The sequence below is a fragment of the Carlito syrichta genome, unplaced genomic scaffold (genome assembly GCF_000164805.1).
Source record: "Carlito syrichta isolate Samal-C Ts95f unplaced genomic scaffold, Tarsius_syrichta-2.0.1 Scaffold303102, whole genome shotgun sequence".
In the NCBI taxonomy this organism is placed as follows: domain Eukaryota; kingdom Metazoa; phylum Chordata; class Mammalia; order Primates; family Tarsiidae; genus Carlito; species Carlito syrichta.
Genome location: NW_007247198.1, coordinates 358,336 through 375,218, shown reverse-complemented (window position 1 = coordinate 375,218; position 16,883 = coordinate 358,336). Strand labels below are relative to the sequence as shown.

At 41.9% G+C, this 16,883-nt stretch overlaps 1 protein-coding gene across 1 annotated transcript in view; it reads left to right on the top strand.

The window, feature by feature from the left end:
- Positions 1-16,883, top strand: part of LAPTM4B (lysosomal protein transmembrane 4 beta) — a 44,673-nt gene that overhangs the window by 13,869 nt on the left and 13,921 nt on the right. Inside the window, exons 4-5 of the mRNA XM_021712127.1 lie at positions 4,533-4,631; positions 8,301-8,396. Coding sequence (XP_021567802.1) covers positions 4,533-4,631; positions 8,301-8,396 — 195 coding nt within the window. The remainder of the gene's footprint in view (positions 1-4,532; positions 4,632-8,300; positions 8,397-16,883) is intronic.

The window sequence follows — 16,883 nt, the reverse complement described above, 5'->3', positions numbered from 1 at the left end:
GTGAATATAATCTTAAAGACAGAGTTTTTGGATTCTTGGAATACTTTTTGGGAACTGGGTACCTCAGCTCATGCCTGTAATACGAGCACTTTGGGAATCTGAGGCGGGAAGATCGCTTGAGGCCGGGAGTTAAAGACCCACTTGCTCAACATAGTGAAACCTCACCTCTACCAAAATAAACACATTTAGTTGGGCATGGTTTTATGGGTCTGTAGTCTCAGCTACTTGGAAGGCAGAGGGAGAGGATCACTTGAACCCAGGAATTGGAGGCTGTAATGAGTTATGATCTTGCCATTGCACTCCAGCCTGGGTGACAGAGCAAGACCGTGTCTCTTTATTTTTATTTTTGTTTTTGTTGACCTTGTTTCTTTTAAAAAAAACAAAACAAAACAAAAGAAACACCTCTTTTGGGAAGTTATAACCTTCCTGAGCCAGAGAGCGATAAGTTGGTGTCAGCAATGGTGTTCCATGTTGCCTTCCTAAATTATAGTCTAGTTATTGTTAGTCCTAGGTTGTAAAATCCAGTTTGTAAGAAATAGCTTTGGCCTCTGCCATTGTGTGGGAAAGGGAGAACTCTGCTCTACAGTGGTTTACAAACTTAATTGACCATTGGAGCCCACTCTCCCCCAAGCATCATTTTGGGGCTAGCTTTTGGCTAAATGTCCTTTGTGACCATATGGGTGAATATTAGTGGCTGAATATTAAGAAGCTTATAGCGATTATGAGATTGGAATTTGTACCATCACATTTTTTAAACTTTGTTTTTTAAATTGCAAATGTGCCTCAATATTTAATTTCTTTAGAATTTCAAAATGGTTTGAATGGAGAGAATGTTCGGCCTTTGGAGGTTTTAATAGTAGTAGGAGTTTCTGAGTGTGAGGGGAGGAGCAGGGTTTTTCTGGGATGGGAGAGATGAGGCTGCAGGATCTGGTGTGACAGACGGGACCAGCGGTTCAGGAGAGATGAGGGCTGGAGGGAAATGGGGCAGCAAGAGTTTGTGATCTCAATTACAGTCATGCCCAGAGCACATAACTGGTACTCAGTGGGTGGAACACAAAAGGCTTCTGGCATTTTGCTCCTTAAAAGTTGTTGGCCAGGTGTGGTGACTCACACCTGTAATCCCAGCACTTTGGGAAGCTGTGGTGAGAGGATTGCCTGAGCCCAGGGGTTCGAGACCAGCCCAGGCAACTTGGCAGACCTCGTCTCTACAATTAAAACAAAAAAAGCCAGGCATAGTGGCACACACCTGCAGTTCCAGCTACTTGGAAGGCTGAAGTGGAAGGATCGCTTGAGCCCAGCAGGTCGGGGCTGCTGTGGCTGTGAGCATGCCACTGGACTCCAGCTTGGGCAACAGAGTGAGGCTCCAACTCAAAACAAAAAAAGTATCTATATTGTCATTGTTGTGGTTGTCATTTTTGTTAGTAATAGCTTCTGTGTTTTAGCAAGTAGGTGTATTTGTTTTAGAAAGTACATTTGGTAGAATGTAGCATCAAGAATTTTTTTGAGGGAGTGGAGATAAGGTATTGACTTGTCATCCAGGCTGGAGTGCAGTAATGCGATCCTAGCTCACTGCAACTTCAAACTCCCGTACTCAGGTGATCCTCCCACCTAAGCCGCCTAGCTAGTTGGAGATACAGGGACTCGTCATCATACCCAACTAATTAAAAAAATTTTTTTGTAGATATTTTATTACCCAGGCTGATCTTGAACTCCCGGCCTCAAGCCCATCCTCCCATCTCAGTCTCCTCAGTAGCAGGAATTACAGGCATGAGCTACTGGGCCTGGCCTAAGAATATTTTTGTATCTTTCTCATGCGCTAATTTTGTATATTATCTCTTGTGGGATAGCTAAATGTTTCTGCACAAGGGGTTTTATGTATGATGAGAAGGTTGTAGAATTCCGTATGTGTTTACAGACTCGTGGTTTTTTTCTGTATTGGTGGTCCAGTGTTGGGCTCCTAGAATCCTGCTGGAAGGGAAAGGAAATGTGATTTTAGCATAGCCAGTCATGTGAGGGGTAGGAGGGGACTGGCACAGGGTGGGGGTGATTATGGAGACATGAAGACAAACTATACGGCAGCCCTATGACTGTCTGAATAGCATCTTGTGTGCTGCAGTCTACGTACTGCAGAGACTTCTAGGAGCATAAGGCCTAACATGTGAGTCAAGCACGGAGAGCCCTGGGCATGCTGCCTAGACTTTCTGTTCTGCTTCACATGGTTCCATATCTGTCCTCATTTGCTTTAGAGCCACCAGTGATATAATGATCTTATTGGTGATGCTAAGAGTGATGACAGTGTCAGTTTAAAAAAATCACCATTCATTCCTATTTGTAATTACAAACCAAATAATACAGATGCGCATTTTCTGTGTGGTCTACGTAAAGATCACTCTGGGCCGAAAGACTGAGGCCTGCAGGTTCTCACAACACCTGAGAGACAGTGATGGATGGGAGTGTTGGAACTCCACTCAGCTGACAGATGGAGATGTAGTGAGTCTGGAGAGACCTTATCTGAGAAGGCTGGAGGAGGACTCCTGCTTAAGCCTCATGCTTGTTCTATTACCTTCTCATGTGGATTCTTAAAACACAGTTAAAATGAGGTCTGCATAGCTTTTGATTGATATTAACTGTGTATACAACCACATTCACTTTTCTGGGGGAAAAGAGTATAAAGATATTCGTGGAAAGGGTTACATACTTTCCACTTGAATCCTTCTCTATTTTACCTATTATTTATTTTGAGTCAGAGTCTCACTCTGTCGCCCAGGCTGGAGTGCAGTGGCATGCTCACGGCCACCACAGCCTCGACCTGCTGGGCTTAGGTGATCCTTCTGCCTCTGTCTTCCAAGTAGCTGGAACTACAGGCGCACACTGCAACACCTGACTTATTTTTTTATTTATTGTAGAGACGAGATTTCACCAAGTTGCCCAGACTGGTCTCGAACCCCTGAACTTAGGCAATTCTTTTGCCTTGGCCTCCCAAAGTGCTGGGATTACAGGCTTGAGCCACCATGCCTGGCCTGAATCCCTTTTTAAACATTTGACATAGGAGGTTGGGCACAGTGGCCTGTCATCCCAGAACTTTGGGAGGCCAAGGCAGGAAGGATCTCTTGAGGTCTGGAGTTCAAGACCATTCTGGGTAACATAGCAAGACCCTATCTCTACAAAAAATTTTTAAAACCGGTAGGAAGTGGTGGTGCGTGACTATAGTCCTAGCTTGGAAGGCTGTAGTGGGAGGATCACCTGAGCCCAGGCTTCAAGGTTACAGAGAGCCATGATCCCACCACTATATTCCAGCCTGAGCAGAGTGGCACCCTATCTTTAAAAAAATAGACATAGGAACAATATGATTTTTTTGTTATTTTATTCCTACCCTTTAAGATCAGCACAACAACAACAAAAAAAATCTTCCAGGCTTCAAAGGAAAGGACCAGTTGTATGAGCTGATCACAAAGAATGACTTTGATTTTATTTCTTGGATATTTTGCCCAAAGTGAAAGGAGACTCTGGAAACCATTACCTGGCGTTCCCCCTGTGGAATACATGAGTCACAGGATTTCTTCATATTCTTTCTTAGCGTTTAAAACTTCATGATGTCTCAGAATATTGCTCATGTGGAACCCAAACACATAGTACTGAGTGGTGGGGAAGAAATGCCCAGAGCCACAGCCCACCAGGCTGCCTTCCGTGCACTTGCCGAGGCTAGCAGTCTTGGTCAGTGTCGCATGGGTGATGATGCATGGGGAAGCCCTGCCACCCTAAGTCTGCTGTAGGCAGCAGACTTTGATCCTCCTCAGAAGGGTTCCTTTGACCTGGTAGTTAATCAGTTTTGTCAGATGGACTTAACTTTTTTTTTGATGTTGTAAATGCTTGCTAGTATAAGAAAACACTAGTTCAGAATGTGCAGAAAATCCAACTATCAGAGCTCCCTGGACACAAAATTCTGGGTACACACCACTGACTTCTAACTTCTATGTAGTAGGAAGGCAGTTACGCTTTCAAGTCCTGCTTGTGATTCTGGCTTGATATTTGTTTTCAGGAGTTACTGCATGAATTATGAACAGACAGGCTTCTCCCCACAACTCTGTTTGTGTCATTTTGTACTGGTCCTAAATATAGCAATAGCTGTCTGCTTTAACCAGATGCTTTCTTTTTTTTGAGTTGGAGTCTCACTCTGTCGCCCAGACTGGAGTGCAGGGCTGCTCCTGGCCACTGCAGCCTTGACCTGCTGGGCTCCGGTGATCCTTTCACAAGCCTTCCAAGTAGCTGGAACTACAGGCGCGCACTACCACGCCCGGCTAGTTTTTTAATTTAATGTAGAGATGATGTCTCGCCAAGTTGCCCAGGCGGGTCTCGAACCCACGGGCTCAGGCAATCCACTCACCTCAGCCTCCCAAAGCGCGGGATTACAGACTGAGCCACCGAGCCTGGCTAACCAGATGCTTTCTGATAAACGCATCTAAATTGCTGCCTGAGGATTATAGTCTTGAGTGATCAGTGATATTCGCTAATGAGCCCCTTTTCTTTTGCAGCCTCCTAATTTTCCCTACAGAGATGACATCATGTCGGTGAATCCTACCTGTTTGGTCCTTATTATTCTTCTGTTTATTAGCATTATCTTGACGTTTAAGGTAAGCATGAAGATTTTATTTATGATATGAATATTGTTAAGTGTACTTCTGAATACCAAAGAAGTAAACAAACTTTGGTAAATTTATTGTCTTGCTTTAGATATCTGAGCAGCTTTTTGATTTCTTAATGTTACAGTTCCTTCAAAATCCCACAGGCAGCCAAAGATTCGAAAATATATTTGGAGGGGAATGAGTTAATATAATGTTACACATTATATAGTATATATTACAATACTGCAGCATCCATTACAATATGTAATGGGCATTCTTTCATAATTCTATTTTAAAATGTAACATTCTGAGCATTGTTCTATATCAATCCATTATATGAATATTGCTTAATAAATTACCTATTGGACATTGAGGCAGCATTCTTTTTTTTTTGCTTATTAAGAGTGCTATAATGAAACTATTTAGGCACATCCTTTTATGTTTATACCTTTAATTTCTCTATACACTTCTTTGTTTTTTTCTTAAGTTGGAATCTCACTTGGTCATCCAGGCTGGAGTGCAGTGGCACGCTGTTGGCCACTGCAGCCTCAACCTGCTGGGCTGAGGTCATCCTTCCACCTCAGCATTCCAAGTAGCTGGAACTACAGGCGCATGCCACCATGCCCGGCTAAGTTTTTTATTTATTGTAGAGATGAGGTCTCACCGAGTTGCCCTGGCTGGTCTCGAACCCTTGGGCACAAGCAATCCTCTTACCTTGACCTCCCAAAGTGTTGGGATTACAGACATGGGCCACATATCTTAGCAGTGCCTTGCTTATCAATTTCTAAGTTCAGAGGGATGCATAGTTTGAAGACCTTTGGTAGATTGTCAAATTAAACTTTTTTTTCCTTTTCTTTGAGTTGGAGTCTCACTCTTTCGCCCAGACTGGAGTGCCGTGGCCGCTCCCGGCCACCACAGTCTCGGCCTGCTGGGCTCTGGCGGTCCTTCTGCCTCAGCCTTCCAAGTAGCTGGAACTACAGATACGCGCTATCACACCTGGCTAATTTTTGATTTATTGTAGAGATGAGGTCTCACCAAGTTACCCAGGCATATCTCGAACCCATGGGCTTAGGCAGTCCACTCACCTCGACCTCCCAAAGTGCTGGGATTACAGGCTGAGCCACCGAGCCTGGCCTTAAACAACTTCTATGCCTATCAGCAGTGCCTCCTTACTCTTATCAGTCAAGTACTATTTTTTTTCCCAAAGTCTCACTCTTTTGCCCAGACTAGAGTGCAGTGCACAATCACAGCTCACTGCAGCCTCGACCTCCTAGGCTCACCCAATTCTTCCACCTCAGCCTACCAAGTAGCTGGGATTACAGGTGTGCACCACTATCCCTGGTTAATTTTTTTTTTTGTAGTGATTAAGTCTGGCTATGTTGTCTAGGCAGGCCTTGAACTCCTGGGTTCAAGCAGTCCTCTCACCTCAGCCTCCCAATGTGCTGGGATTACAGGCATGAGCCACAGTGCCCAGTGCTATCTATTCTTTTTTAGCTTTGTCAGTCTGTTTATAAAAATATCATTATAACTTGTGCTTGTAAGCTACTATAGGTAGAAAGAACATCCCCATGATTCTTTACTCTTTGAACTTATAATTCTCAGTACCTTCATTGCCTTTGTTTTGGCATAAAATTAACTCATTCTTCAAAAATCAAGCCTTCATAAGCATCTAGGAAGAAAAGTCATATAGGTACTACAGAATGATGAAGATAAGTAGAATGGAAATGATTCACTGAAAATCACTTGAGTCTAAACTAGATGTGGTGGCACACGCCTGTAGTCCTAGCTACTCAGGAGTCTTTTAGACCAAAGGCTTTTCTTGCGATGGAGTGTGCAGCAAGTGAATGTGTGTGGCCTCCCTCATAAGGGCCACTGAAATGGCTGCCTGTGGGCTTGTGGAGTCCCAGACACCAGGCACTGCCTGTTTGTGGACTGCATAGCCTCTCAGGTATAGATTTGTTACCTCAAATACCTCCTTCCTGAAGGAGTTCTTGTATTCAGTAGGAATCCACCATTCACTGCTAAAATAATGGAGGAGTGCTAGTATGTTCAAGCATTTCTTTTTCATTTGTATGAAAATTCTTAAAAAGCGTAGGGATTCCCTCCACTCCCCATAAAGAAGTAGTAACATTTGACAAAACTGAAAGTGTTAGTTAATAAAATATATTGTGTACGTTGTCCAAAAAAAAAAGACAACCCAATGCCCTTTACTCTTTTTTCTTTCTCATTGTTGATTCATGGTTTCGGATTATTACCATTCATGGAATACATTTTCATTTTAACAACATCACACAAATTAAATATAAGAAATAATCCTTGTCAAGTGCGAATGCAGCTTTAAGACAAGTTCTGAGTATATGACAGAATATTTTACCGTTTTCGTCTTTAAATGTCTTCTTTTTTGTAAATCAGATGTATTGAGATATAATCACCCATTTAAAGGGTACAAGTCAGTGGTTTTTAGTACATTCACGGAGTTGTACAATCTTAACTCGGTGGTTACACAATCTAATTTTTTTTTTTTTTGCATCAGGATCTCACTCTGTCATCCAGGCTGGAATTTAGTGGCACAATCACAGCTCACCACATCCTTGATGTCATGGGCTCAAGTGATTCTTTTGCCTCAGCTTCCCGAGTAGCTGGGACTATAGGCATGCGCCACCACATCCAGCTAATTTTATCTGTTTATTCATTTATTTTTGTAGAGAGGAGCTCTCGCTAAGTTGACTAGACTGGTCTGGAACTCCTGGGCTCAAGTGATCCGCCTGGACCTCCCAGTACTGGGATTGTAGGCATGAGCCACCATGCCTGACCTGTGCAATCTAATTTTAGAATCCTTTGATCACTTGCCATTCACTCTTACCATACTCTCTCTCCTTGGCAATCACTAATCTGCTTTCTGTCTCAGTGATGGAACCATTTTACATTTTCATCAGAAGTGTATTTCCTGCTTTCAGCAATCTTGTTTCTCCATATGTTTAAAGTTCTTTTAGTCAAAGAATTTGAAAACTAGAGATTGTGAAACTATTTAGTTCTAATCCAATTATAGATGATTGGAATGAAAGTACAGAGTTTGTATCTTAACTTCTCTCTTGAACCCATGCTTTATTTCTAGGATGTCTTTGTCCTAGACATTAATTTTTAAGTGAATCCTTTGGATATTTCATGAATAAAATAGAAGTGTTTTAGTAAATTTTATTGACTGTGAGGTATATTTATATGCTGCAAACCTTTCTTTAAAAAAACCGGTGTGTCTAATAAAATTACAGGTAATCATGTAGCATAAAAATTCCCAATGCAACAGTTAAATGATGGCAATAGATGGATTAATTGTTCTGTGAAGTTGGGGCAGTAAATGTTAGTGGAGACTGTTCCTTCCAACCACTTCTCAGAAATTTCTCATTCTACTTTCAGCCCATTGTCTCCCCTCTTTCACCTACCACCATTACCACCCCCACCACCCCACCTTACCCCCCATGGAATATGGCTTCAGTAACATTCTTTGCCAAAAAATTACCCTACCCAGCATTTGTAATTTTAAAGACTTTTGGTTTAGTAGAGTTAGCATGTGCTTTTATAGCTTACATAAAGTTGTACAACATAGCTTTTTCCTGTGTGGTATTAAAAATCATCTGCAATTTGAAAACTACAAATCTACCAATCACTGCTTACTTGCAGGGTTACTTGATAAGCTGTGTTTGGAATTGCTACCGATACATCAATGGCAGGAATTCCTCCGATGTCCTGGTTTATGTTACCAGCAACGACACTACGGTAGGTGTGATGTCATTTGTGGTGGAGATCTCCCCCATGCCTCTGCTGTACGATGGCCTCTAAATGTTTCTAGTGTTTACTAGGTTTTTATTTTATTTTATTTTAATTTAACTTAATTTAATTTTATTATTTTATTTTTAGAGTCAGAGTCTCACTCTGTCATCCAGGCTGAGTGCAGTGGCATGCTCATGGCCACCACAGCCTCTTCCTGCTGGGTTCAGGTGATCCTTCCGCCTCAGCCTTCCAGCTAGCTGGAACTACAGGCACAAGCTACCACGTCCTGCTACTTTTTTTATTTATTGTAGAGACGCAGTCTTGCCAAGTTGCCTGGGCTGGTCTCAAACCCCTGGGCTCAGGCAGTCTTCTTGCCTCTGTCTCCCAAAGTGCTGGGATTATGGACATGAGCCACTGAACTTGGCTATTTTTAAAATTTTAAAATAGAGACAGGGTCTAGCTATATTGTCCAGGCTTGTTTCAAACTTCTGGGCTCAAGCAATCCTCTGGACCCAGCATCCCAAAGTGCTGAGATTACAGGCATGAACTACCAGCCCTGGCCACCATTTTCATTGTTGTTGACACATACTCATGAGCTGCTTGGTTATCAAAGATTCATAGTAAAATGAAGTGTATTTTGTTTTCCTTACAGGGTGTTTAAATCTATATGGCTTAATTCTGGTTTATTTTTAAAAATATTATAGATAGGTAGGGGGGTCTTAAATTTGAATTATTATTAAGGCAGGTATATAATTCTAGATATCGATTCTGCATAGTATAACAATACACTTACCCACTTTGAATGTGAAATTAAACTAGGAAATGTGATTTTATAGATAGATAAGAATGGCAGAGGTTACCATGTCTTTAAAACTTGCCCTAGGCCAGGCTTGGTGGCTCAGCCTGTAACCCCAGCTCTTTGGGAGGCCAAGGAGAGTGGATTGCCTGAGCCCTTGAGTTCAAGACCCATCCAGGCAATTTGGTGAGACCTCGTCTCTACAATAAATCAAAAATTAACCAGGCATGGTAGCATGTGCCTGTAGTTCCAGCTGCTTGGAAGGCTGGGGTGGAAGGATCGCCGGATCCCAGTGGGTCGAGGCTGTGGTGGCCGGAAGCATGCCACTGCACTCCAGCCTGGGCAATGGAGTGGGACTCCGACTCAAAAAAACCCAAAAAACTTACCCTGCATATGAAAACCTTAGTAAAAAGAATTTAAATTTAGGTGATCTCTGTTCTGTTACTAATTGTTCATACTTAAAAATTACAAACCTATTGTATTTAATTTTGGGAAATATGTCTTCACTGGAAGAGTCTGTGAAAACATTTGTACTAATCTTGAAACTGCCTGGCTCGTGGTAAGGTACAAATATACCTCCTCTAGGTATTAAGCTCGGATGTCTCGGTCATTTATGTATTCAGCACAGTGCCTGATGCCATAATATATCAGCATCAGTAAGGGGTTGAGGAGTGGCTAGTAAGGATGGGGAAGGATGACATGTACCAGTGGATGGGTGGGAACAGTGGGATTGGACAGGCTGGGATGGACTGCACAGGTGGAAGGACACAAGTAAATGGTCAGTCACATTTAAACTAGAACAGCATTTGCATTTTGTTTTTTATTTTTTTGAACTGGGGGGCCTCACTCTGTCACCCAGGCTGTGCCACTGCACAGTCACAGCTCACCACAGCCTTGATCTGGGATCAGGCTATCCTTCTGCCTCAGCCTCTCTAGTAGTTGGGGCTACAAGTGTGTGCCAACACACCTGACTAATTTTTTTTGTCAAGGCAAAAAAATTCACTATATTGCCCAGGCTAGTCTTGAACTCGTAGGCTCAAATGATCCTCCCACCTCGATCTCCCAAAGTGCTAGGATTACAGGTGAGAGCCATTGTGCCCGGCCTGTGTTTTGTTTTTTAAATACTGATGACTTGATCACTCTGTGAGCTTACTGAAATAATTCAGCATATCCCTTACTTTATTTCCTTGTGTATCAATGGGAATACAATAATTTCAGACTTATATATTAAGTATATGGTGTAAGCTGATATTACCAAGAAGGCGTTGGAACACCTAAAGCATGGATTGTTTTCTTAAGTGCTCACCGAACACTTCTCGGTTTAAATATTCACGAGCAGTGGTTTAAGAGCAAAGTCTGCCATGATCAGATGCACAAAACCCAGTATACCCAGGTGCTGAGGAGACCCCCTTTAGGGGGTCTGCAGAGTTTTGTGCACTGATAACAGTGAACGCATGTTCTACTCAACCCTTGAAAGCATTACTCTTGAGTCATTAAGTCTCTTTAAAGAAATGACTGTTCAAGGTTAGTGTAATTTTGATAAAATTACTGACTTAAGACTTACTTTCCTTCTCTCTGAGTTGTTGGGTGTTAATAGTTATCTATATATTTCTTTTTTCTCCTGTTTCTTGAAAAGACATCTTAGTATAATTATTATCCTGTAGAACTAATGAGAAATGTAAGCAGAGTTTGAGATTTTTTTTCTTTTTTTGAGTTGGAGTCTCACTCTCGCCCAGGGGCTGGAGTGCAGTGGCATTTCTTACGACCACTTCAACCTCGACGTGCTAGGCTCAGTTGATCCTTCCATCTCAACCTTCCAAGTAGCTGGAACCACAGGCATGCACCACCACACCCAGCTAATTTTTTTATTTATTTATTGTAGAGACAAGGTCTCACCAAGTTTCCCAGGCTGATCTCGAACCCCTCGACTCTGGCAGTCCTCTCGTCTCAGCCTCCCAAAGTGCTGAGATTACAGGCTTGAGCCACCATGCCAGCCAAGTTTGAGATTTTTGAGTTTGAGGAACCAGTAAAGTTGTTACACAAGATCCATTAAACCCTCATCCTAAATTTCATGGTGCATAGAGCTTAGATATTGGGTTACTTGGAGAATTTAGTGAGTAACACTCTCAAATGCATTTTATTAGCTTTTTAGAGTCAATTTTTGGTTTTCCCTTTTGAAAGATACAAAATAGATGCAAAATAACAGTTATGTTTTATTTAGACTTACTTACAAAATTTATCATAATTGTTGTACTTTTCAATTGGACATTCCTAGCTCTCCTAGAAAAATGCTGCTTCAGAAGGGCTTCTAGCTGGGCAGTAGTTTGTGATAGCTAGAATTTGAGGTCATGATCTAGTGCTAAGTGTGATTATTTTCTTGTGTGTTGACATAGGTGCTGGGAACTGCTGGATGATGGTTTTTGGTCACTGTCATTTTGTATCAATTTGCTGTTGGTAAGATGAGGAAACTGAGGTAGCATAATGTCTCTTTCCCCACACCTTCCAGTGAGACATTTATTTTTAAAGAATATATTTCTGGGAAAGGGAGATTTATCTTTTCTTGTAACTCATTTGTATTGGTAGCCCTCCACTCTAATATCGGGAAAGATCACCAGTTGAGTCTCAGCTTTGGGGTATATTATATAATTATATATATATATATATATTTTTTTTTTTTAATTTCCTTTTTGAGTTGTGATCTCACCCTATTGCCCAGACTGGAGTGCAGTGGCACGCTTATGGGTCACTGCCTCCTCAGCTTCCCTAGTAGCTGGAGCTACAGGTGCACACGACTATGCAAGGCTTATTTTTTTTTGAGTTGGAGTCTCACTCTGTCGCCCAGACTGGAGTGCAGTGGCCGCTCCCGGCCACCGCAACCTCGACCTGCTGGGCTCTGGCGATCCTTCCGCCTCAGCCTTCCAAGTAGCCGGAATTACAGGCGCTTGCTACCACGCCCAGTTAATTTTTTGATTTATTGTAGAGATGAGGTCTCGCTGCCCAGGCGGGTCTCGAACCCGCGGGCTCAGGCAATCCACTCACCTCAGCCTCCCAAAGGCGCGGGATTACAGGCTGAGCCACCAAGCCCGGCTGCAAGGCTTATTTTTAATTTTTTTTAGAAATGAGGTCTTATTATGTTCCTCAGGTTGGTCTTGAACTTCTGGTCTCAAGCAGTCTTCTCGCTTCAGCCTCCTAAAGTGCTAGGATTACAGATGTAAACCATTACGTCTGGCCTCTGACAGTATTTTTAAAAAATACTTTTTGATACAAAGAAGATAGTATTATTGTTATAATTTTTAAAAGCGTCCTTATTATACCTAAAATAATAATTCCTTAATATCATACAAATATTAAGTAAGTGCTCAGGTTTCCAGTTGTGTCATGATTTGTGTCTAGCAGTTTATTTGAAACAGGATCTGTGGGCCAGTATATAGTTTGTCTCTAAGTTTTTGTTGTAGAAACTAGATTGTTCTGATTACATACCTGTAATATATATAGTCCTTTGTTTGTCCAGTAGGTTAGTAGTTAGATCTAGAGGCTTTTTGTATTCAGGTTTATTTGTTTGTTTTGGGAGACTACTTCATAGGTGATAACTGGTTCTTCCATCAAGAAGCAGCTAATGTCTGGTTGACATCTTGGAATGTCAGCAACCGTAATACTTGATGCCTAGATTTATTGATTACTAGGTTTGCCATATGGTAACATTCTATCATATTAGCTGGGATATTTGTATGAAGAGAAACTTTTCCTCATGTACTATTTGGCTACCCATTTTGCTTGTGACATGGATAAATACAGTTGGTTTTGTTCTCTTTATCAGTTTTGAAAATAATGAACTGGTTTATCATTCTCTAGTGGTGACCAGTGAGGTTTACCAAAAGTAACTGATGAAAAGAAGAGCGCGAGATGTTTTTTTTTTTTTTTTGAGTTGGAGTCTCACTCTGTCGCTTAGACTGGAGTGCAGTGGCCGCTCCTGGCCACTGCAGCCTTGCCTGCTGGGCTCCAGCGATCCTTCCGCATCAGCCTTCCAAGTAGCTGGAATTACAGGCGCGCGCTACCACACCCGGCTAATTTTTTGATTTATTGTAGAGATGAGGTCTCGCCAAGTTTCCCAGGCGGGTCTTGAACCCGCGGGCTCAGGCAATCTACTCATCTCAGCCTCCCAAAGGCGCGGGATTACAGGCTGAGCCACCAAGCCCGGCTCGAGATGTTAAAAGTATAACCACTTTGATAAAGGTTGTAAGCCTAGATAAAACTTGTTATTCTATATCTCTTTTGAATCTTTCAAAGGGGAAAAAAAGAAAAGCTTTCTCTAAACTGCTAGTATATTGTAGTTAATACAATTAATGCTCTAATTGTGCCATCCTTGGAGCCTTTTCTGGTTGGGTCTAAGTCTTTTGACATGATCCTGGTAGTCTTTGTTGGATTGTTTCTTTGAAGTCTGATATGACAAGATGCTCTAGGTGCATTTCTTGCCCAGACCTAGAATTGACCCTTTCTCCAAGGATCCCTACTGATGTTTGGGGAATGGTATCTGGAGACTGTCATCTGGATTTCTATGGTTAGAAGACAGACTTTATTTTATTTTTATTATTAATTTTTATTTTTTAAGGCAGAGCTCTTTACTAATTGTTTTGATGAGAACTAAAGGCATTAATGTTAGCATTATAACTTAAGAGAACCACAATCACAAAGCTTGTCTCTGTAACCCTAAATATGGGGGATTGGAGTGATCTAGTTCTGTCATTTTCCCTGGTCTCCATAGCTGCATGAAGAACCCTATCATGTGCAATAATATATTTTTCTCTTTTGTTCATTTTTTTATTGGGAATCCACATTTATGTAACATGTCATGCCTGGCTTTCACTTCCTATCAAACATTAGGCCAGATGGCTTTTCTCCAGGCTGAATAGCTTGAGGTTGACCTCTATGAAAAGATACTAGGACTCTTGATGGTAGAAAATAAATGTGCTTTCCCCCACTTCTTTAACACACTACATACATTATTCTCCAGATACGTACTTTCCCAAATTCAGCTCACAGAGAGGATAACGAAGAGTTAGTCGATATTGGAGATCATTTTCTAGGTGAATCTCTCCTCCAATGTCCCAGTGAAACAAACCAAAACCTTTGGAAGGAATGCCTTGGGCAAAGGGTCATGCGCGCTCTCCATTTACAATCGTCTTAGTGATTTTTTTTTTCCAGCAATCTTAGGCCATGAAAATAAATACCTAACTGTTCCTTTTATTGAGTAGTCATGTCCAGATGACTTAATGTCTTTGTTGGGACAGTATCTAACAAGTATTGGCATGTTTTCCTTGAAAATTAAAAATATTCCAAGATGCCCCTTTGAGTCACTACAGCTCCCTGGGGCCTCAGCACTGTGGTGGGTGTTTAGGGGGGATACACCCTCCTTTTTAGATCATTGTTGTGGAAATCATGTGGAAGATGTATATTATGCAACACCACATCATCTGCTGCTGTCAAAGTCTGGCCATACATGGAAAAACATCAAAGTATTAATCATGTGGCTCATAGAAGCAGATTCCTTTCACATTAAAGTTTAAGCAAATAGAGGTTTTAAAAACTGTTTTAATCTATGCAACCTTGTTTACTAATGCTGATAAAGACTTGGGTCATGGTATTAACAATATCCAGTATTCTGTTAAATCCTATTGTAAGCCAGGCTCGGTGACTCAGCCTGTAATCCCAGTGCTTTGGGAGGCTGAGGTGAGTGGATTGCCTGAGTCCGCAGGTTCCAGACCCGCCTGGGCAACTTGGCGACACCTCATCTCTACAATAAATAAAAAATTAGCGCGTTCCTGTAGTTCCAGCTACTTCGAAGGCTGAGGCGGAAGGATCACCGGAGCCCAGCAGGTTGAGGCTGCAGTGGCCAGGAGCAGCCACTGCACTCCAGTCTGGCTGACAGAGTGAGACTCCAACTCAAAACAAAAAAAATCTCATTGTAGGGAACCTGATTCCTTTGGAATTAGGGCATTTTAAAAGCAGTGAGATTAATATTTAGCCAAAATGGTGTCTGAAATTCTGACTCCGGATAAAAGAATCATAGTCTTGGGTACTGTAGGAAAATTCCTAACTATTTAGGGGTTAATAGGAAAATTTTAAACTTCATGCAGTCTATTGAGCCATGTCGTATTGCAGACCCATATCCAGGATAACATTATATGCATATTTATTATTAGAGTGTTTATTTATTATTAAAGTGTTTTAATGTGTGGGGCTGGCCTTCTTTTGAGCCTAACTGCTTGAGAAACACAGTTGAAGAAAATGTCAGCGCCCAAGTGAAGGCCGGGTGATCTTTTCCACAGCCGTTTCCCAGTAGATATCTTTGAGGTTTCTGAAAGTGATTACGTTTGACCTTGGGCTGTCAAAAAGCCACAAAATAAGTTATCAATTGACTAGGAGGAGATGGGAGCAGGGTAGAATTTAGTGATGGTCTCGGTGCCTTTCAAAAATTGTACAAAAAAAATTCCACTATTGTTATCCTCCTGCTTCTTTAATTAGTGTCATAATTCTCTGTCACCCAGGCTGTAGTGCAATGGCATGCTTACTATAGCCTTGACCTTCTGGACTCAGGTGATTCTTCTGCTTGAGCATTCCAAGTAACTGGAACTACAAGTGTGCACCATCATGCCGGGCTTGTTCATTCGTTCATTCATTTGTTTTCTTTTTGTAGAGACGAGGTCTCACCAAGTTGCCCAGGCTGGTCTCAAATCCCTGGTCTCAGGGGGTCTTCTCGCTTTGGCCTCCCAAAGTGCTGGGATTACAGGTGTGAGCCACTGTGCCCAGCTTACTTTTAAAAATTGGGGTTTTTTTTACTTTCTAGCATAGGAAATAAATTGTATATGGTTAGAAACAAGTTCCTGACTGTGTAATATGAGTTCTGTTTATTCCCCCAACCCACTATGGAGAGATAAAAGGGGAGGAAGTAAACTAATTTGACAGCAGGAGAGACTTTTAGTTAGACTTGAGAAGGTCCTTCAGACCAGAGAAACTAGAATGTTACCAGGATGAAAATAGTCTTCATCTTGGCAGATTGTTCAGAAAAGTCATAAGTAACTTTCTGAAGTGCTTTGAAGAGGACTTTGCCAAGGGTAGTTACTAGGCTGGTTCTTAACTTAAGATCTCTTTCGGATTAAAAGTCTTATACTCTACCCACTGAGCTACTTTAAGATCTCCTTCAGTTCTGGAAATACACAATCACGGACATTAAAAATACCTCAGAAACCAAACAGAGCTGTCTCCACTGTGATCTGCCTAAGTGAGTGAGAGGACTCGGGGACAGTGAGAGGCATGGGAGAGAAAGAAGATTCTCTGAGAATTGGACCGGAAGCATTACACTTCTGGAGGGCTTGGCGTGTATTGGCTTTGAAGCTTCTGTTCTGTAATATAAAAGGGGAATCTTGTTAGTGATATTTCAGTTTTAGGTATCCCTTTCCCATTGTTATTTAATAATTTGTATAATCTCTTTAACCCTATGAAAGGAACTGTGGGAGGTTGATACAGATTTGGTAAAATCCCAGATCAGCTAACAGAGCATCTCTAAGGTTAGAGATGGTGAAGGGCTGGACAAGGGCAGCAGTGGAAGGCATGAAGAGGGGTGGGTGGGAGAGAGCTGTGAGAGGGGTGGGGGAGAGAGAGCTGTGGGAGGGGTGGGTGAAAGAGCTGGCCAAGGGGGT